Genomic DNA, 20,427 nt, shown 5'->3' on the forward strand with positions numbered 1-20,427 from the left:
GCTTGCTGGGACTTGAGTCTAATTATATACCCAGAAATAACAGAAAGCTAGTTAGGAAGGCCCCAGGAAGAAACCTGAGTGGTGCAAGGCAGCCTTGATATGAGATTCCATACCAGTTTCTCTGGCAAAGTAGAGTTCTTCCTTTGATGACACTGCTTCTATTAACAAAAGGAACTTGGCTAACTTTAGGGGTTCAGTTCGTTAGCATGTGCCCATTTATTCCCATGTCAATTCTGAATATCCCCATTCCTTCCCAGCTAATGTCTTCACTTAACAAAGGTTAGAGTTCTATTTAAGTTGTAACTTGCTCAAGTGACAGTATTTAGATTCAATTTTTCATCATGTCAGCTTTGTCACTACAGGTAAAAGTCTTTCATGAAAGATTTCAACGTTTTCATACCATTAATGCAGCACTTGAACTAGAAATTAAAAGCCTTTAATTCATTCCTTTCTTTTACCACTTGGCAAAATTAGGAGCAATTGCTCAATCTCTGAAGCTCACTAAATTTATAAGGATACTCTAGGGTACGCAGCCAGGTGTGATAGTACATGCCTGTCACCTCGAATCAGGACGATCAGGAGTCAAAGGCCAGTCTCAGCTACATAATGAGTTCAAAGCTCCCCACCTCTCTCTCAAGTGTGTGTGTTCACCAGGAAATTTCATTGAGTGTAGTCAATAGTGATATTTTACACCTCTTGCCACATCATGCTATGTACTACCAGAGCCCTTTTTACTACTAGAAATAGAGACATTAATGCTCTTAAATCTAGTCACATTAGAGAAGATATTTCAAAATCCCAAAACTAATTCAGAAAACTTGTAAGAATCCGCTTCTCTGAAATGACTCTCAGTAGCAAAATTCAGCATTGGTCAGGGTTCTCCAAAATTAAAAATAAAAATAAACAGAACATATAAGGTATGACATTCTCTATTTTTTTATTTTGAGATTATAATATGATTACAGTATTTTTCCCCTTTCCTCCCTCCAAACCCTCTCATAAACCCCTCCTTGCTCTCTTTCAATTCATGGCCTCTTTTTTCATCAATTGTAATTGTAGAAGAGAGGGTGAAAAGATTCTAAGAGCCAGGAGATAAGGGAGTTTGCTCTGAGACTGTCTCTCTTAGTAATGTCAGAAGCTACATCCATGACGTCTTACCAACATGGCTGCCTTAACATGACCTGAACAAGGACAACACCAACAGACAGGCTAATATGGAGATGGAAAGATCACAAGGCCTCAACCCTAGACATAGAACTACAGGCAACTAAGAAATGCTGAGAGCAGGAGAAATAGTCTTCCCCAGGGAAGAGCACACCCATTGGTTACCCAACACCAAGTAGTCAGCCCTGAAAACGCACATATAAGTGACATTATCCAGGCCAAGCAAGTTGCATTTTCTCTTTCTTTTAAGTTGTCTTACATGATTTTTCAGAGCTAGAAAGTTCAAACTCTGTGACAGTGGAACACAAAGCTGGAACATCAGGAACACAGATGCTGTGGTCTTGAGGCTGAAATATGCAGTACAGACAACAGCTTCGAACCTCATGTTACCAGTCTTCAGGCAATATTCCTTTCGCTGGAAAACCTGTGTTTTGTTCTCAAGGCCTTCAGCTGATTAGATGAGGTCCATTTTCACTACTGATGTTAGTCTTTTTCTTAATGGTAGCAAATTAAAAGTTAATTGTATCTATAAAATGTCTTCACAGCACCATTAAATATGAGTGTTTGACAAAACAATTGGGCACTGTATCTCACATTTCTAACTATCTATAACAGTCTCAGAAATACATTTTATAGAAAAGAAATATGTTGAAGATTCTTAAAAGAACTCCAATTGGGTAAATAAGCAATTTCAGCAATGCTGTGGTGTCATAACAGAAATTCATCAATAGCCGAACTTGCCTATAAATGCCAATATAAGAGATATTGAGGCCTTTGATGCACTCAAGCTGATAAAGGAAACACTCAGTAATTACAGCAGCCCAGATGATCTTAGAAGCTACTCTGGCACATCTAACATTCCTTATGTGGCGTGTCTCTACTGGAAGAAAAGTAATCAGAAAAGCCTCAAGGCTAACACAGCTGAGTAAAAGGGAACTGGCATGGACGTTTGCAATTTGGAAGTTCTCCCTCAAGGCAAATTGAAAAGAAGCTGCCAATGTTTCATTCTTTATCACACCTTCTGTAATGGCAGAAAAAATGCTGCAGCCAACTAAGATGTCTGCCTGAGCTATGTTACTAATAAACACCACAGTGGATTTTCTGGATACAGAAGGAAATGTCAGTATCAGCATGACATACAGACTGGCCAGCAATCCCAGTAGAGTGATAATGGTGTTGGGAGAAGGTAGGACTAGATATTGGATGTATTTGAACACCAGGTACCTTCGGAGGTCTTTCATATGGTCTCGATGTTTTAAAATGTGAAGTTGGGCAGGATTCCTGTAGTAGAGTAGAGAAGAAAAATGATAGAAGATTATATGCAAAACAACTTAAAGCACTTGAAACTATAGTTCTGTGCAAGCGATTCAATGGTGTTATTTTCTTTCCCGTGGTTAAAACTAGTTTCATATTATGTCACACAGGCATACGAAATGACATTTTACTTTTGGTGGCAATTGATGGCAAAGAGAAAAATCTTTTTTTTTCCCCAGTGCTGGGTTTGGTGGCCCACATCTTTAATCGAAGCACTCAAGAGGCACAGAGGTCAGGAGATAACTGAGTTCAAGGCTAGTCTAGTCTACATAGTGAATTCCAGGACAGCCAGTTCTGTGCTAGAGAGACCCTTTCTCAAAGAAAACAAAACAAAAAACCTTTCTTCGATTTCAAAGCTTTCTACATATAAACTGATGTCTCAGTGTTTGATCTTTTCTTCTGATCACTTAGAGTTAGCAAAGAATTAGAAGAAATGTCCCTGAGCAGATAGATTATTATATCAGAATCAGGAAAATTCTTGGAGCAGTTGTCTAGTGGGGAAAAAACAGTATTCTTTTTGATTAGTGCACTAGAAATGAGAGGGAAATGTTACACTCATAATTTTTAAATGAAATTAAGAGAATGAAAGAAAATGTGATATTTAAATGTTCTCCCCTCCTTTACACAGAAATACATTTTAAAGCTAACAACTGTTTCTTCTACAGCCCCCAAATTATTCTTCATATTGGTATCCTTTCCATTTAAAAGTAGCATGCCTAGAACCTTCTTTCCGGTCATCTGAAATCTCCTCTATGTCTTCTGTCCTATCTACCATCATGGCACTAACGAAGAGCATTTTGTGAGGCAGGTTTTAAAACAACAGTGACATGATGAACCTCCTCATAAGGAAATCATTACACATTGATAGCATTTTCTAGTTAGGATTATCATTGCTGTGATGAAACAGCATGATCAAAGCAACTTAGGGAGGAAGGGATTTATATGGCTTATGCTTCTATATCACAGCTCATCATCAAAGGAAGTCAGGGCAGGAACTCAAACAGGGCAGGAACCTGGAGGCAGAAACTGATGCAGAGGTCATGGAGGAGTGTTGCTTATTGGCTTGTTCCTCATGGCTTCCTCAACCTGCTTTCTTTTAGAACCCAGGATTACCAACCCGGTGATGACACCACCCCCAATGGACTGGGTTCTCTCCCCTCAATCACTAAGAAAATGCCCCCACAGGCTTGCCTACAGCCTGATCTCATGGAGGCATTTTCTCATTTGAGGTTCCTTCCTCTCAGATGACTTTTGCTTGTAATGTAATCAAAAAATTACATTTTTGAAATGTAATTTGATGCGAAGTGTAAAGTAGGAGTATTTTCACTACAGAGAAAAACTACATAAAAGTCTGTCTCTGATAGTATCTCAAAATTCCAGAATGCAGTTTGATATGTGAGCTACTTAAAACTATTGTCCTCAAGACAGCATGACTACGAGAAAACATACATGGGAGACACAATTTAAAAATGTCTAAGGGTTCAGAAAGCCAATTTGAATAAGTCCCTAGCTGAAGGTTAATAATTAGTTTCACACTATCAGGGCCATTAAGCTGTGTTGTCATACCTTTTGGATTTTCCAAGATACAGGCTTTTCAGTCAGATAATTCAAATTTTTGAAGTGGACCATCAGTTCAAAAGTGCTTATTTGCTCATGGAGTGTTCTGTTTGTTTTTAACACCATTAAATAAAGCTGAACAGCCACTTTGCAACTTTTAGTTGGAGTCCTGAAAACATCATCTCTAACAAACAAGGGAATTAGGAGCCATGTGCCTGATGGACACTACTCAACCAAAACTGTAGCAAACCAAATTCAAAAACATGTTTAGAATCAGACATCATGATAACATAGGATTTGTTCCTGGGATGAAAGGATGACAGGTGGTTTCTTTTTATATTTTGCACTGCCTTATAAGCTGGGCACGGTGGCCCACGCCTTTAATTCCAGCACTTGGGAGGCAGAGGCAGGCAGATCTCTGTGAGTTCGAGGCCAGCCTGGGCTACAGAGCAAATTCCAGAACAGCCAGGACCGTTAAACAGAGAAACCCTGTCTTGAAAAATAAAAAATAAAAAAGGAAAGAAAAAGTGATCCTAATTTTAGTGATAAAAACGCCAAGGCTTTAATAGGCTCAATAACTTGACCAAATTCACATATGACTGAGAAATGAAGCCACTTCTAATACAGGCCTGTCTAACCAGCAAATTTTTGTTCTTCACATCCTAACATGTTTTCAATGATTCAACAAGAACTTACCTTTGGATCATTTTCATTAATGTATAATTACATGTTAGGATGTCAATACACAAAGAATTTTTCAAAAAAGTCAACCTTGGTGTATTTCTGCTTTCCCTGCCTTTAAAACCAATCTTTTAAATCCTTCATTATTAAAGTAACCTTGGGGTAATTTTACAAAGAACTACAGGCACCTAAGGACTGCTGAGACTGGGAAAAACAGTCTTCCCCAGGGAAGAGCACACCAGTTGGTTATCCAATACCAAATGGTCAGCCCTGAAAACATATATCTAAGTAAAATTATACAGATGGAGAAAGCTGTTTAGAAATATAGATGTGTATACACACCTACATGCAATAACAATTTTTTAAAGGCTGTGAAATTGAAAGAGAATGAGGAGGGGGATATGGAAATGTTTGGAGGGAAGAAAGGGAAGGCTGAAATGATGGAATTATATTTCAATTTTTAAAAAATTGGAAGGAAAGAAAAAGTATCTTAGGTGATTGGCACAGGCATATCAAAAGACATGGCTTTCAAGGTATTTACAAATGGAATAAAGAGAAAGGCACTGGGTACATTATGAAACACTGAAAGAGGAAAAAGAAATAATGAGGACAAAATAAATGCCCAAGGAAAATATCTTTTACATGTCATTTGTTCAAAACGATTTGAATCACAAAAAACAAAAACAAAAACAAAAACCAACAAAAAAACATGTTCAGGGCAGGTCTTATATACTACCCCATGTGTTCTTTCCTATTTACTTCTTTCTCACTTTTAGAAGAAGACCAGATGCCTTATTCCAATCATCTTTAAGAGAGGGGGGGGACTGGAAGATTCTCCCCCACCCCACCCCCCAAAATCAATAGTCAGCCAGGCTAATCTTAGTCTAGTCATCACATTTATGCCTTTGTTGATGAGAAAGGGGATTCTTTCATGAATAATTCTTAGAGCAAAGTGGGCCAGGGCAGGGAACTGAGTCAGAAAACTGCTGTTTAGAATTCTGTAGATGACCATATCTCCTTATCTGGGCCAGGAAATACCACTTCAAAGACCCTTGCATGAGTGAAGACGTGCAAATGTCAAGTTACATCACCTCTGAAGGATGTGAAACCCAACAACTCCCAGCCACACAGAAGTGTAACTATGTACTATGATTTCTATCAAAAGCAATCTGATTGTGTTTATCGCATTCATTGTGGTAATAGCTTCGTGCATATGTGCGTATGCTCAAACTTGTCACATTAAAGGTGATAATTTTGTAAGGTGTGTTTCATTAACTATTCTAAAAGAGAAATGTAAATGCATTTCAAACAAAAGAGCAACCTGAAATCTGATTGTGTGAATTAAAGTTGATGAATGGACTCTGTTTACATTGCCAAGCTTAATTATGGGTGTTCACAAAATACAAAGTGTTTTTTTTAATTGGTAAAAGCCAAGTTAATTGCTTTATGAAGTCAGACTAGTCGAACTGAAAATGGAAAATAATACCAGCAGTAGTAGGATTGGCTATGCAGTTTCATTTCCTAATACAGCAAGACAGTCTCTAATCAGTACTGTTATGACACCAAAGATAAAAATATTTGATACAGATTTGTAGCCTGCCCTCCATCAGTTCAGAATCCAGTAGGAAGAACACAAACAGAAACGTGCGTATGTACATGCATACAAAAATCTGCTAACAGGCAGTAATACATAGTAAGAGTTAGGTCCTTAGTGAGTACACTGGGTATAACAATTTAAGGGGGAAAAAAAAAGAAACCTCACGTTCACATCTGCTGGTGATTTGGCTACATTTTTTTCTTCATATCCAAACTGACATACATGTTTGTTGAGATTAGTTACAGACATGCTTAATGCTTCTAATTAGACATATTCAGAAATAGAGGTCATACTTACATGATGATGAAGAATCCAACCGGATACACTCCCGAAGGGGTTGGTGTAGGTAAACAGAACCGGGGTAAACGTTTGTTTATATCTCTCGTTTTCCAGGCTGCATTTCACTGGAAGCCATGGGTAAGCTGTTCATCTAATGGCTCTGCCAAGGAATTTGCTAAGGCAGATTTCACAGGAAATGTCTGAATCACTGCTCTTAATAGTTTTGTGTGTGTGTTTGTGTGTGTAATGTGGAAAAGCTGATACTTCTATTTTTGCAGTAACTTCTGATTTTCCCTTTGAAGATGTGAGGAATGCAGTCTTCATCAGTTGGAACACCACCTGAAGTTTTGAACAAGTTAAAGCTTGGCAATTTAAATCCTTTGTGAAAGAAGGCGGGATAACAAGTAAATAAACAGCCACATGCAAGGGAAATAAAGTGGAACTTCATGAGCGAGTCAGATTCTTAAGGCTGCAATACCCTAAAATTCACAACTTCTCAGTGATTCCATAAGGGTTTATGCTAAGAAATGCAGTGGGTTTTTCTTCATTTTTATAACATTTTTACTGAGTGTGGTGTTGGGGGGAGGTGGGTGGAGAAACAAAGACTGAGAAACAGGACAGAGACAGACAAATAAGACAAGAGCTACAAGGAGAGAAAAAGGAAGGAAGAAAAGAAGGGAGGTTCAGGGATTTTAATATGAATATTCAAGTAAAAGCAAATTCCAAATTTGCCAGCCTACAGTGGAGCTTAAGTAACAATATTAGCTTGTATCTATGCAACACCAATAAAGCCAGAACTAGTATTCACATTTCTGTACTCTTAGCTGAAGACTATTTCCAGTAGAATAAAAAAAAAGTTTATATGTGAAACTGCAGGGGTTGGAAAGATAGCTCGACAGTTAAGAGCATATAGTGCTTTTGCAAAGGGAGTTTTACTCTTAGCAACCACATTGGATATTTCATAACTGTCTATAACTCCAGTTCCAGGGGATCTAACACCTTCTTCTGGCTTTCCTGGGCACCCGTATTCATAGACACATACCCATACACATATACAAAAACTAATTTTTTTAATTTTTATAAGTGGTTTGCCTGCATGTATGTGGATGTGCCACATGTGTGCATTGCGCAGGGAGGCCAGAATAGGGCACCACGTTTCCCTGGAACTGGACTTAGAGATGGTTGTTAGCCTCCACATGGGTTCTGGAAAACAAACCTGGGTCCTCTGCAAGAGCAGCCAGTGCTCTTAAACTCAGAACCATCTCTCTAACCCAAAATAAATCATTTTTTTTTAAAATGTGAGACTGCAAGGAGTTGAGGCAAAGTGGCCTCTGGTGACAAGTATGAGAGACCATAGAATCAGGAACCCCAAAATGACATCACACTTTTAGGAACTCACAGTCATGGTCTTCCAGAATCTTTCCCTACTTCAAATATAGTTTGTAGTTTCTCAAAAGATGCTGCTACTTGTCTTATGGAAGATGAACATTTTTGTAGACAATCCAACTTTTGCTGTTCAACAGAAAGTGGGGACTTGCCCTGACATTATAATACCGGTGGCACTGCACACTCATACCTAACCAGGATTATCCCCCCAAGAACTTGCAAAGGAACTATATGCAGCTGGCAGCTCCCAACTGACATGTTTGTCCTTGATGATCTGCCACTGGAGAATGATAGACCAATAAACAGACCCCTAGTCTATTTCAATATATGAGCTCTAGCACCAGCTCTTTTTTCCCTCTGCCAAAGCCAAAGTATATTCTCAACTTCATTGCTTCATTAGCAGAACAGAGCATCTGGTGGTGCAGAACAGTAGGGGGCTCCCATTTCATTTGAAAGGATACACACTGAAAAAAGAAACAAACTAAGCTAGGGCTATAGCTCAATGGTAGAACATTTAGTTAGAATGTATGAGACCTTAGCTTCAATTCTTGGTCATGCACACACACACACACACACACCCTCTCTAATATTAAACCTTGCATTATGCCTGATAAGCCTACAAATAGGTCAAAATTTCCCTGCTTAATTTCCCTATGCAAGCTTGCATAAGAATTAAGGGTTTCACCAAACGGAAAAAAAGAAAGAAAAAGCCTTTGGTACTCCAAAACAGAAAGGATTACCAGAAGTCTTCAGTAGTTTGGCTAATATCAAGTTCCCATATCTTTGAAAAGAAAAGGACCGCCGGGCGTGGTGGCGCACGCCTTTAATCCCAGCACTTGGGAGGCAGAGGCAGGCGGATCTCTGTGAGTTCGAGGCCAGCCTGGGCTACCAAGTGAGCTCCAGGAAAGGCGCAAAGCTACACAAGAGAAACCCTGTCTCGAAAAAACCAAAAAAAAAAAAAAAAAAAAAGAAAAGAAAAGGACCATCCAAGACTATATATATATATATATATATATATATATATATTCATATTCCTTCCTTCCCTTCTCTCTATTCACAAGGTTGCTGCTTTATTTTCAGCCTTTCATTTAGCCCTAACAAACATCATCATGCAGCATGAAATAATGCATACAAATATTTGGGGGTCCATACAAGTTTGGGGGTCCCAAAAAAGAACATTTAATTTCTATAGTTCATCACAGCACCTTAAACATAATAAGCTAAACTCTCAAGGTTAGAATTTTGAGGTGTTTTGTTGTTAAATAGATAATGCCATTATCTGGCACTGCAGATATTTTCCCCAAGCCATTAAACAGCAGAAATCAAATTACAAGCATGTAATAACTCGTACTAACTCTCCAATAAACTCTAGCTGCACAACTCCCTAACTTTGAAAATCAATCCCTACCTGGTGAAATAATCTCATATCTAAACAAGACTGACAGAGAGAGAGAACACACACAGAGAGAGAGAGAGAGAGAGAGAGAGAGAGAGAGAGAGAGAGAGAGAGAGAGAGAGAGAGAGAGAGAGAGAGAGACACAGACAGACAGACAGACAGACAGACAGACAGATACAGAGAGACAAAAGATGGTTTTGTTGCCAAGGGAATATGCTGTGGGATGTTCTGTATGGCAAATGTGTTGCTCTGATTGGTTAGTAAATAAAACACCGATTGGCCAGTAGTCAGACAAGGAGGAGAAGAATTCTGGGAAGTGGAAGGATGAGTCAGAGACACTGCCAGCCGCCACCATGACAAGCCACATGTGAAGATGCAGGTAAGCCACGAGCCATGTGGCAAGGTATAGATTTATAGAAATGGGTTAATTTAAGATATAAGAACAGTTAGCCAGAAGCCTGCCACGGCCATACAGTTTGTAAGCAATATAAGTCTCTGAGTTTACTTGGTTGGGTCTGAGCGGCTGTGGGACTGGCGGGTGAGAGAGATTTGTCCTGACTGTGGGCAAGGCAGGAAAACTCTAGCTACAAGAATATCTGATCCAACTGTCTGACTGTCCTGGTAGTAGAGTACTAATGACTAAAAACAGTAATAGGTAACCTCTGAGTCTTCCTTCTCCTACCATGTATACAATTCAAACACATTAAAAGTCCATATCAATTACAAAATGACTTTTGGATATTACAGATCCTACTAATGTCTTTAAGTGTACTACTGCCCCAACCCAGATTTGCATCATCTATGTATTTAATCTCATCATCAACATCCCCATTTAAGTCAACAAAAAAAATACTGAATTAGGACAGGGACCAAGATAGACCTCCTTGACACTTCACATTAAAGACGTGTTTCAGATAAACTAAAATTTAGTCTTTGAAGATACTAATCAGTTTTAAACCTCTGTGCCCATCCACACTCTGAATTTACTAGTTCACCCCCAAAGAAAATGTTTTCTATAAAAAAGCAGCCCCTCCTTACCAAAAATTAAAAAATTAATTAACTAAGGAAACAAACAAACAGACAAAAAACACCAGAGATGCTAAGAACAATGATTAGATATAAACTTGGGCAACTGAAGAAAAACAGAGTTTGAGTTTGGAAAGCTGTCTCAATCTAAATGGCATGATTCAAGTAATAGTACTGTTGGCATTTTCAGTGGAAGGATGAATCATCCTTTAATCTTTTCAACTTCTCAAACTTCATAGAACAGAGAATGGTGATTATTGTAGATGGTGGGGGAGGAAAATGTAGAGAAATTGATCAAAGGGAACAAACTTCATTTGGTATTAATACATTTTTTAATGTATGGACAGCATGGGAACTATATTTCATGATATTGCTATATATATTCTTGAAATCTGCCTAGACTGTAGATCTTAGGGTTCTCACCATTAAATACATAAAAACAAAACAAGAACTGTCTAACACAATATATCAGATGTAGGAAATATTTTTTGAACAAAGTAAACAATGTCTCCCTAAATCAAATCCTGACTTTCTAAGGCCTACCTTCTTTATATCCTCACAGATACTAAATTTTCAATTGAAACTCATGAGAGCATCTATTACTATGACACTTTTCATCTAATAGATGATGAAAATAAGTTCTAGAAAATGCAAATAATTTTGCATAGGCCCTACATAAATCTATCATGTGAGTTGAAACTAGAAATTCCTTTCCTGACTTCTGGCAGAGTATCTTTCCACCATTATTCACAATCTCAGTAGAGGCTAAAAACTCTAGTTTGTCTTGGCCACAAAATTTTAGCTACATACTGTTTTTTTCTTTGTGTGTATATGTCTCTGTATGTATGCATATGTGTTTGCAGGAGCACATGCATATGTATGTGTACATGTGTGGGGGCCAAAAGTTGCATCAAATGTCATTCCTCAAGAATTCTTGACTTTATTTTTTGAGACAGAGTCTCTTGCTGAACCTGGAACTTAGCAATTTGGCTAGACTGGCTGGCTACAGAACAAGCCCCAAGGATTTTCCTGTCTCTGCCTCCCCAGTGCTAGAATTACAGGCACATTTATTTTACCAGCCTTTTTAAAATGGTACAGGAAGTCAAAATCAGGTCCTCATGTTTGCGGGACAAGCATTTTATTGATTGAACCATCTGTCCAGTGCCTACACACTGCTTTTGTATGTTTCTTGAAGCACTTCCAATTCTGTCAAGCTATGTTTTCTTTGACTCTAGCTCTCTTTTTCATTGGTGTTGAGATCTGGAAAAAAAAAGCCAAAAACCAAAAACCAAAAAGAAAAAAAAAAAAAAAAGCAATTGAGATCAGTGATATGGCTTACTCAGCATTTGTGCCTTGTAACTCAAAACCTAATAGCTTACATGTGACAGAATTGCTGAGAAACGTGCGGTCAGATTCAAAGACTGGATAAGAATAAACATTTCTATCTATCAGAGACAACATGAATAATATGAGATTGAGTGGTAAGATTGTAAGTGAGGAATAATTCCACACCACATGTTATTTTGAAAGAGAAATGCTTGTTTGAACCACCCTACAAGCATATGGGTATGTAAACATGTAATTCACCCCAGAGCAAAACATTTCTAATAATTCTTAAATGCTTAATGGGTAAATTCAAACAATGATACAAGAATACCACAAAGACATTAAGCTATCATGAGAAATAAATTATCTACTGAAACAGAGGAACAGCCATGCTAAAGACTTAAGTAAAAGTGAGAATATGAACAAATGTGTATGTGAGAGAGGAAAGTGGGCATTTAAACCCTCCTAAGGGCTAGTCCTCTCCTGACCATTGTAAATGACTCTGCTGAAAGAAGAAAGGCAACCTGCACAAAAAGGAAGAGATGCAATCAATTTTCCAGCTGCACAGTTTCAGAGCAGAAACAGAAACAGCATGGAAAACCAAGACAACACATCTCCTCCACAAAGTATAACAATGACACCTAATGAAAATCAGCTGGAAGGACTTCCTGACAAAGAACTCAAAAGAGTGGCTATAAATATGTTCACACAATTCATAGATGACACGAATATACTCCAGGAGAACAAAAAAGAGATAATGAAACAAGGATTTCAATCCAAGATGTGAAAATTGAATTCAACAAAGAAACAGAATTCCTGAAGAAAATACAAATAAAATGATGCTAAAAATGAAAAACTCAATGAATCAAATAAAAAAGTGAATGAAAAGCCTCACCAATATAAAGGATCATACAAAAAATAAAAACAAAAAACAAAAAACCCAAACAAATGAAAAACCTGAAAGACAGGGCTGAAAGACAAGGTAGAAGTATATCACTCAGTAAAGGCCAATGAGGTTTTGGGTTTGTTTGTTTGTTTGTTTGTTTAATGAACAGAATGTGAGAGAGTTCTGGAATATTATGAAAAGACTGAAACTTTGAATTAGTGACATTACCCTGATACCAAAAAAGATAAAAATCTAACTGAAAACAGAAACTATAGACAAATCTCCCTGATGAACATGGATGCAAAAATTCTCAATAAAATACAAACTGAATTCAAGGACACATTAACAAGATTGTCTACCACAATCAAGTCAGCTTTATCCCAGATATGCAGAAATAGTATTAAAAGCTGCAGGAGAGAAAGGTCAAGTTGTCGTTTGTTAAGGCAGGCCCAAATGAAATCACTGTCTTGCAAACTGGAAGTATGTCCACTAAAATCAGGAATAAGATAAGGATGTCCATAGTCCCCACTCCTGTTCAACATCATGCTTGAAGTCTTAGCTACAGTAACAAGACAGCAGAAGGAAATAAGGGTAAATAGGAAAAGAAGTCAACATATATTTATGTGCAGATTATATGACTCTATATATCAAAGTCCCCAATGACTCCACCAGAAAATCCATACAGCTGATAAATACATTCAGCAAAGTAGCAAGACAAAGAATTAATACACAGAAATCTGTAGCCATCCTAAATACCAGTGGTTCTCAGCCTGTGGGTCACAACTCCCTTGGGGTCCCATATCAGATATCCTACATATCAGATATTTACATTACTATTCACAATAATAGCAAAATTACAGTTATAAAGTGGCAATGAAAATAATTTTATGGTTGGGGGTCACTACAACAGAGGTGAAGGTATTTGCTGCCAAGCATCAGGATCCTAGTTTGATCCCCAGACTTCACATTGTGGAAGTAGAGAACTGACCTCCTCATGTGCACTATGGCATGTACTCCCCCATCCCTCAAACAAATGCATGCATGCATGCATACACACATGCAAAAAAATTTAAGAGGAGATCCTGCCATTTGTCACATGGATAGAAGACACCATACTCAGTGAAATAAGCCAAATACAAAGAAATTTACTTTATATGTGGGATCTTAAAAAATAATAGAGATAAAAACAAAACAATGGTTTTCAGGAAGTAGGAAATGGGAAGGTGTAGTGCTGTGGGATGTCCTGTATGCTGTGAATATATGTTGCTATAATTGATTGATAAATAAAATGCTGATTGGCCAGTAGCCAGGCAGGAAGTATAGTGTAGGCAGGACAAGAGAGAGGAGAATGCTGGGGAGAAGAAGGCTGAGTCGGGAGACGCTGCCAGCCGCCATGAGGAGAAGCATGATGTAAGATACCAGTAAGCCACAAGCCATGTGGCAAGGCATAGATTTATGGAAATGGGTTAATTTAAGATACAAGAACAGTTAGCAAGAAGCCTGCCATGGCCATACAGTTTGTAAGCAATATAAGTCTCTGTGTGTTTACTTGGGAGATGCAAGTGGAAGAGATTTGTCCCGACTGCTGGCAGGCCGGGACACAGAAAAACTTCAGCTACGGTGTAGGTCAAGTCATACAAAGTACCAAATTTGTACTATTAACCAATATAGATAGCTAATGTATAATTAGAGAACTATACTTAATCATAGCTAGGATAGCCAGGATTTTTGCCAAATGAATAGGCTTTAGCTGTTCTTGTCATATACAAATAAAATGGGTATCCACGTAAGATAATTGATATATTGATTGGCTTCACAATACTAACCCACTTCACTATCTGTACATGTCCCATAATGTCATGCACAAGCCTTTAAAAACAGTAAAAATAATCTTTTTTAAAAGTATGTGTGTTACTGCTCTTACAGAAGACCTAGGATCCATTCCCAGTACTGACATGGCTGCTCACAACTGTCCATAATTCCAGGTCTGGAAATCTGATACCCTCATCTAGTATACTCAGTCACTGTGTGCACATGGCATGCAGACATACATGCAGAAAATAAAACTCATACACACAAATAAAAGTAAATTGTAGCTGGATGGCGGTGGTGCACACCTTTAATCCCAGCACTTGGGAGGCAGAGCTAGGAGGATCTCTGTGAGTTCGAGGCCAGCCTGATCTACAGAGCGAGTTCCAGGACAGGCTCCAAAACAACACAGAGAAACCCTGTCTCGAAAAAAAAAAAAGTAAATTGTAAAGAACAATTTAATTGAAAGGAGGAAAGGGAGATGATAAATGGTGTGATTATGTTTTAGTTAAATAGAATTATTTGTATTAAAAGTTTTAAAGTAAATTAGTGTGGCATCCTCTCACCGTTGTAGGAGAAAAGTGTAAGTAGTTTGATTTATTTATATTTATAATAGTACAACTTACAAGTTTTCAACATTATTATGGTGCAAAGGTGATGGACATTGTAGAGATCATACTTCACTAGTCTCATGCAATGCTGGCCAAGAGCAATGAGCAAAATATCCCAGTCAGCCATGACAGCTAAAGGCAAATAATCGATACTCTACAGTGCAGTGTGTCACAAAGTCTGTTGTTCCCTAGGTTAGGTGTTATTAAACACATGTTTGATTTATGACATTTTTAACTTACAATCATTTCATCAGTATTTAGCCCTATTGTAATTCAAGGAGTGCATGGGATAGAGGGAACACATGAGAAACAGCACAAAGAGTCTAATCTAGCTGTCTATAATACATGGATAAAATGACACTTATTCTTCTCACTGTTTATACTTCCACATTTTTCTTACATTAGGCCTATTTCACATTTGTAGTATGAAAGACAGATTTTATTCCTGTCTGTGCAAAGTAATCTCTTCTTAGCCATATAAGGCCATAATTCCATCACTTTTGAGTAGGGCTTTCTACTTTCCCAGGACTTTCACTTAATAGCTTTGGATGATAAATAGTGTAAGCAACATAGGCAACTGAAGGGTCAGCCATGGAGTTTATATAACTTTCTTAGTTTATAACTAGAGACTTGATGGTAGAACTCAGGCCTGAACGCATGGCTTTTAGCTTTTGAAGCAAAGTGGCACTCCTTCTATGCCACACAGTCTCCTTAAAGTATGGTTCATCTCTGATTTTCACATGGAGAAACTAGAAAGTTTTAAGGAATTTGGCCATGGCTATATCTAATAACATTTACTCTTGCCGCAAGAACATTAGAGACAGGAACACTTTGGCGACACAAAATAGTCACTGATGGATCTATACTGCCATTCTTTATTTCATATCTTGAAAAGTAGAGATTATGAAGACTCCCAAAACCTCTAGAAATACCTTATTTTAGGGTAATGAAATGAGGCCTTCCTAGATGGCAGTTGTGATCAATGGTGAATAAAGACATTCAAGGCAGATTGTCCTGAGCCGTCTGATAGAAGAGGTAATTTAGAATGCTCTAGGCAAGGTCTTGTTTGCACTTTTTAAGAACCTCTTGTGTATTACAAAGTGACAATGTTTCACTGTTTCACATCAGAATTATATAAAAAAAAAGTCATTTATATTTTGTATGACAATTAGTGGTTTTGAGGTCAAATAATTATATGTAGTAACAATTTGCTATTTGAAAAATATGAAATATCCTTTAACTTTGTCCTAGAAGATTAGAAAGTCCACAGAGGAAAAGTAAGTTGCCCATTCTGGGCCAGCTCTGCTGAGTTGATAATGCCTATTTGAAACAGTGTCTAGAGCAGTGGTTCTCAACCTTCCTAATGCTGGAACCCTTTAATACAGTTTCTTATGTTGTGGTGACCCCCAAACATAAACTTATTTTTGTTGCTACTTCATAACTGTTATGAGTTGTAATGTAAATATCTGATATGCAGGATATCTGATATGCGACTCCTGTGAAAGGGTCATTCAACCCCCAAAGGGATCACAATGCACAGGTTGAGAACTGCTGGTCTAAAGTAAAACAACAGAGACTAATGGGTTCAGTGAATCAAGGCTCTAAAACCATAATCCTTAAAGCTCAAAGAAAATATCTGGATGAAAGTGATTTTACCCAGAGTCACATAGATATATAGTTATTTAAATCTAGAAGAAAAGAACTTGAAACATGTTTTGTACTATATTATATTGTATTCAGGCCATACTCACTGCAGAAACAATTTTCAGATTATTTGAATTTGACTTGTTCAGCAAACCTTCCACTATCAAGAACATTCACAGAACTGGGGAATGGAGGGGAGAATCGGATGTCCTGCTGTAAAGACATGGTACTCATTATCTCCTAAGAGTTCAAAACATTAGGATATAGATAAAATCTTCAAGACTAAAGCAAAAGGTATCTGCCTTTGCCCCTTCAGAAGTTTAAGTGGAAAATTTATAGGCTACATTTTCCTATAGTCATGAGAAATCCTGTTTCCCATATTGAATTGCTTGGGCTCACTACATAGTTACCCAAATCTTCTCAGTTTTTTTCAGAATCAATCTCAATTTATTCCTCCTCCATAAAATATTCTGTGGCAACACAAGTTTCCATGTATATTTCTGAGCCTTTCCAGATCTGGCTCAGATCGTTAAGAACGTCTTACTCTGAGCAAGTGATGGCTCAGCTGGGTAAAGGTGCTTGATGACCTGAGTTCTGTCTCCTGCACAGTCTAAGGACAAATCTGGCTCCCACAACTTGTCCTCTGATCTGTAATATGTGTTGAGAATCAATCTGTGACACGTGTCCCCCAAATACATGCACATGAACACAAACAATTAAATAAATAAATAATAAAATAATGCTCTTCTCCAAAAGATACTTCTAAATTTATTTATATATATATATATGCCCTCATTACTCCCCAAAATTAAATTCTTTAAGGCCCCAGTTCTCTGTTTCTAAACAGGAGCTGTCACAAAACAATACAGTGAGTTCTTAGGGGAATATTAATTGGATACTAAACTTCATAGACACAGAAAGTTATTGCAAAGAAAATAAAGTGTTTGCATGAATAAAGGACCCAAGTATCCCCAGAAACTATGAAATATTCCTAAAATGCATATACTGTGACATAGTCAACAATAATTCATATAGCAAGTCTCCACTAGAGATACAAATAAACTCAAGTTTCTATGGATCAGCAGAAATTAATAATGTGAAAATGACTATATTAACAATGGTGGCCTATAGACTAAATCTAATTCCCATGAACTTTCCAGTGACATCTTTCAGAAAACTGAAAAAAAAATCCTAAAATTCATATAGAAATACCAAAGACCCTAAATAGCCAAAACAATCCTGAAGAGAAAGAGAAATGCTGGAAGCATCAAAACCCCAGATTTCAAATTCTACTGCAGAATCATAGTAAAGAACAGACACAATGACCAAGAGATTGCCATAGGAACCCATGAAACCACAAGCACCAAATTTTTACAGGTGCCAAAACAAATACTGAAGAGAAGATACCCTCAGCCAGTATGGTGATGCACACTTCTTATTCTTGCACTTGAGGGATGAAGCAGAAAAAAAAAAGAGATAAAAGACAGGGAAAAGAAGGAGGAGGAAGAGAGGGGGAAGGAAAGAAGGAAGGGAGGAAAAGAAAGAGAGAGGGGAAGAATGAAAGAAGAAAAAAGAAGGGGGCGCTGCTAGAGAGATGGCTTAGTGGTTAAGAGCAGAGCATGTATTGCTCTCCAGGGCACTGAGTTTGATTCTCAGCATCCTCACCCACATACCCACAAACACACAAATACACACACACACACACACACACACACACACACACACACACACACACACGAGAGAGAGAGAGAGAGAGAGAGAGAGAGAGAGAGAGAGAGAGAGAGAGAGAGAGAACAGGCAGCCTCATCATGTACATAAAAAATCTACTCAAAGTGGATCAAAGACCAATACTTAAAACTCTGAAATTATTACAGAAAACATTTCAAGAAACAGACACAGGCAACAGCTTTCTGAACAAGACTCTAATAACCTAGGATAATAACAGCAAGTATTGACAGATGGTGTTGCATGAAATTAAAACAAGATTTTGCACAACAAAAGAAATAATCACAACAGTAAAGACACAGCTGGATGGGGTGGTGCACACCTGTAATCCCCTCACTCGGAAAGCAGAGACAGGCAGATCTTTGTGAATTCCAAGCCAGTCTGATCTACAGAGTGAGTGCCAGGACAGCCTAGGCTACATACTGTATTTTTTTTTTTTAAAAAAAATCCATTTTCAATAAAAGAAAAATACAAAAATGAAAAAACAGACAAACTACAGACTGGAAGGAAATCTTTATCTGAGAGGATATTAATATATAATATACACAGAACTCAAAGAAATTAAATGCCAAAAGAATAATCTAGTCCTAAGTGAGCAAATTATTTGAACAGCTATTTCTCAAAAGAATAACTATAATTGGCAGTAAATATACAAAAATTGCTTAACAGCTCGAATCATTAAGGACATTCAGTCAAAACTACACAGATTCTATCTGACCCACCATGGCCACTATCAAGAAAACAAATATTGGCTCAGATGTGAGGGTAAAGGAACCCTGTTAATTGTTAAAATCAAAGACTAAACAATCTTAGTGCTACACAGAAGAAAACAAAGCAAAAGTATCTCAATAAAGGTTTTTTGTTTTGTTTTGTTTTGTTTTTGTTTTTCGAGACAGGGTTTCTCTGCGTAGTTTTGCGCCTTTCCTGGAGCTCACTTGGTAGCCCAGGCTGGCCTCGAACTCACAGCGATCCGCCTGTCTCTGCCTCCCGAGTGCTGGAATTAAAGGCGTGCGCCACCACCGCCCGGCTCAACAAAGGTTTTTTTTTTCCCCAAAAATGGTGTGCCAGAGCCCAAACCAGCAACACACCAGGGCCAATAGAGCCCCCATCTTTTTCCCCTCACATATGTAGTAGCTGTTTTTCATCTCATTGGTGGGAGCTTGACTTCACAATCTGACGTGATTGGCTAATTTGAAGAGGGAGGGGAAGGTTCCAGAAAGATGAGTCCTTATCAGCCTAATTACCTTTGGGAGAAAAAAAATCATGGTCTTCAAAATACATTAGTGCAGATGTTATGGAAATCAGTATAAAGGTTTCACAAAAAAATAAAAAGAACTGCCATATAATCCACTATGCCACTCCTGGGTCTATATCTGAAGGAATCTAGGTCAATCTACCACAGAGATAATCTGTGTGACCCCTTTTATTGCAGCACTAGTTGAAGATGCACAGATGAAAAAGATGTGTCATAAAGGCACTAAGAAAAAGATATAGGCACTATGGGGTTTTACTACTCAGCCATAAGGAAAAATGAAATGTCATTTGCAGGAAAGGGGGTGGAACTGGAGATGATCATATTAAATGCAACAAGCCAGACTCAGAAAAATAAAAGCTGTACATTTTCTCTCACATGTGGGATCCAGATTGAACATTGTTATGTGTTTCTTTTAAAGACATGAAAGTAATGGAGGGACCATTTGGGAAGCAGAAAAGGACCAGTGGGAAGAAGAAGTAGGACAAAGGAGCATAACGGGTGTGAAAATAATTAAAGTGTGTGTGTGTATATGTGTGTGTGTATGTGTGTGTGTATATATGTGTGTGTATATGTGTGTGTATGTGTGTGTATGTGTGTGTGTGTGTGTGAGAGAGAGAGAGAGAGAGAGAGAGAGAGAGAGAGAGAGAGAGAGAGAGAGAGAGAGAAAATGTCAAGGGAAAACATTCATTTTCTACAATTGATATATACTAATACAATTGGAAAAATAACAAAAGCAAGTAATTTAAAATGAAAATATATTAATAAAAACTC

The 20,427-nt window shown here is 37.8% G+C and overlaps 1 protein-coding gene across 2 annotated transcripts in view; it reads right to left on the reverse strand.

Moving 5' to 3' along the window:
• Nucleotides 1-968: 968 nt before the first annotated feature.
• Nucleotides 969-20,427, reverse strand: part of LOC102905839 (uncharacterized) — a 42,653-nt gene continuing 23,194 nt past the window's right edge. Inside the window, exons 4-5 of one of the 2 annotated variants that reach the window (XM_076561723.1) lie at nucleotides 6,611-6,931; nucleotides 969-2,445 (exon numbers count right to left, since the gene is read on the reverse strand). In XM_076561723.1, coding sequence (XP_076417838.1) covers nucleotides 1,782-2,445; nucleotides 6,611-6,612 — 666 coding nt within the window. In that variant the 5' untranslated portion in view covers nucleotides 6,613-6,931 and the 3' untranslated portion in view covers nucleotides 969-1,781. Of the gene's footprint in view, nucleotides 2,446-6,610; nucleotides 6,981-20,427 lie in introns of those variants that run through there. The other variant, XM_006992612.3, reaches the window with a different exon arrangement.

The sequence above is a fragment of the Peromyscus maniculatus genome, chromosome X, assembly GCF_049852395.1.
Source record: "Peromyscus maniculatus bairdii isolate BWxNUB_F1_BW_parent chromosome X, HU_Pman_BW_mat_3.1, whole genome shotgun sequence".
NCBI classification, from domain to species: domain Eukaryota; kingdom Metazoa; phylum Chordata; class Mammalia; order Rodentia; family Cricetidae; genus Peromyscus; species Peromyscus maniculatus.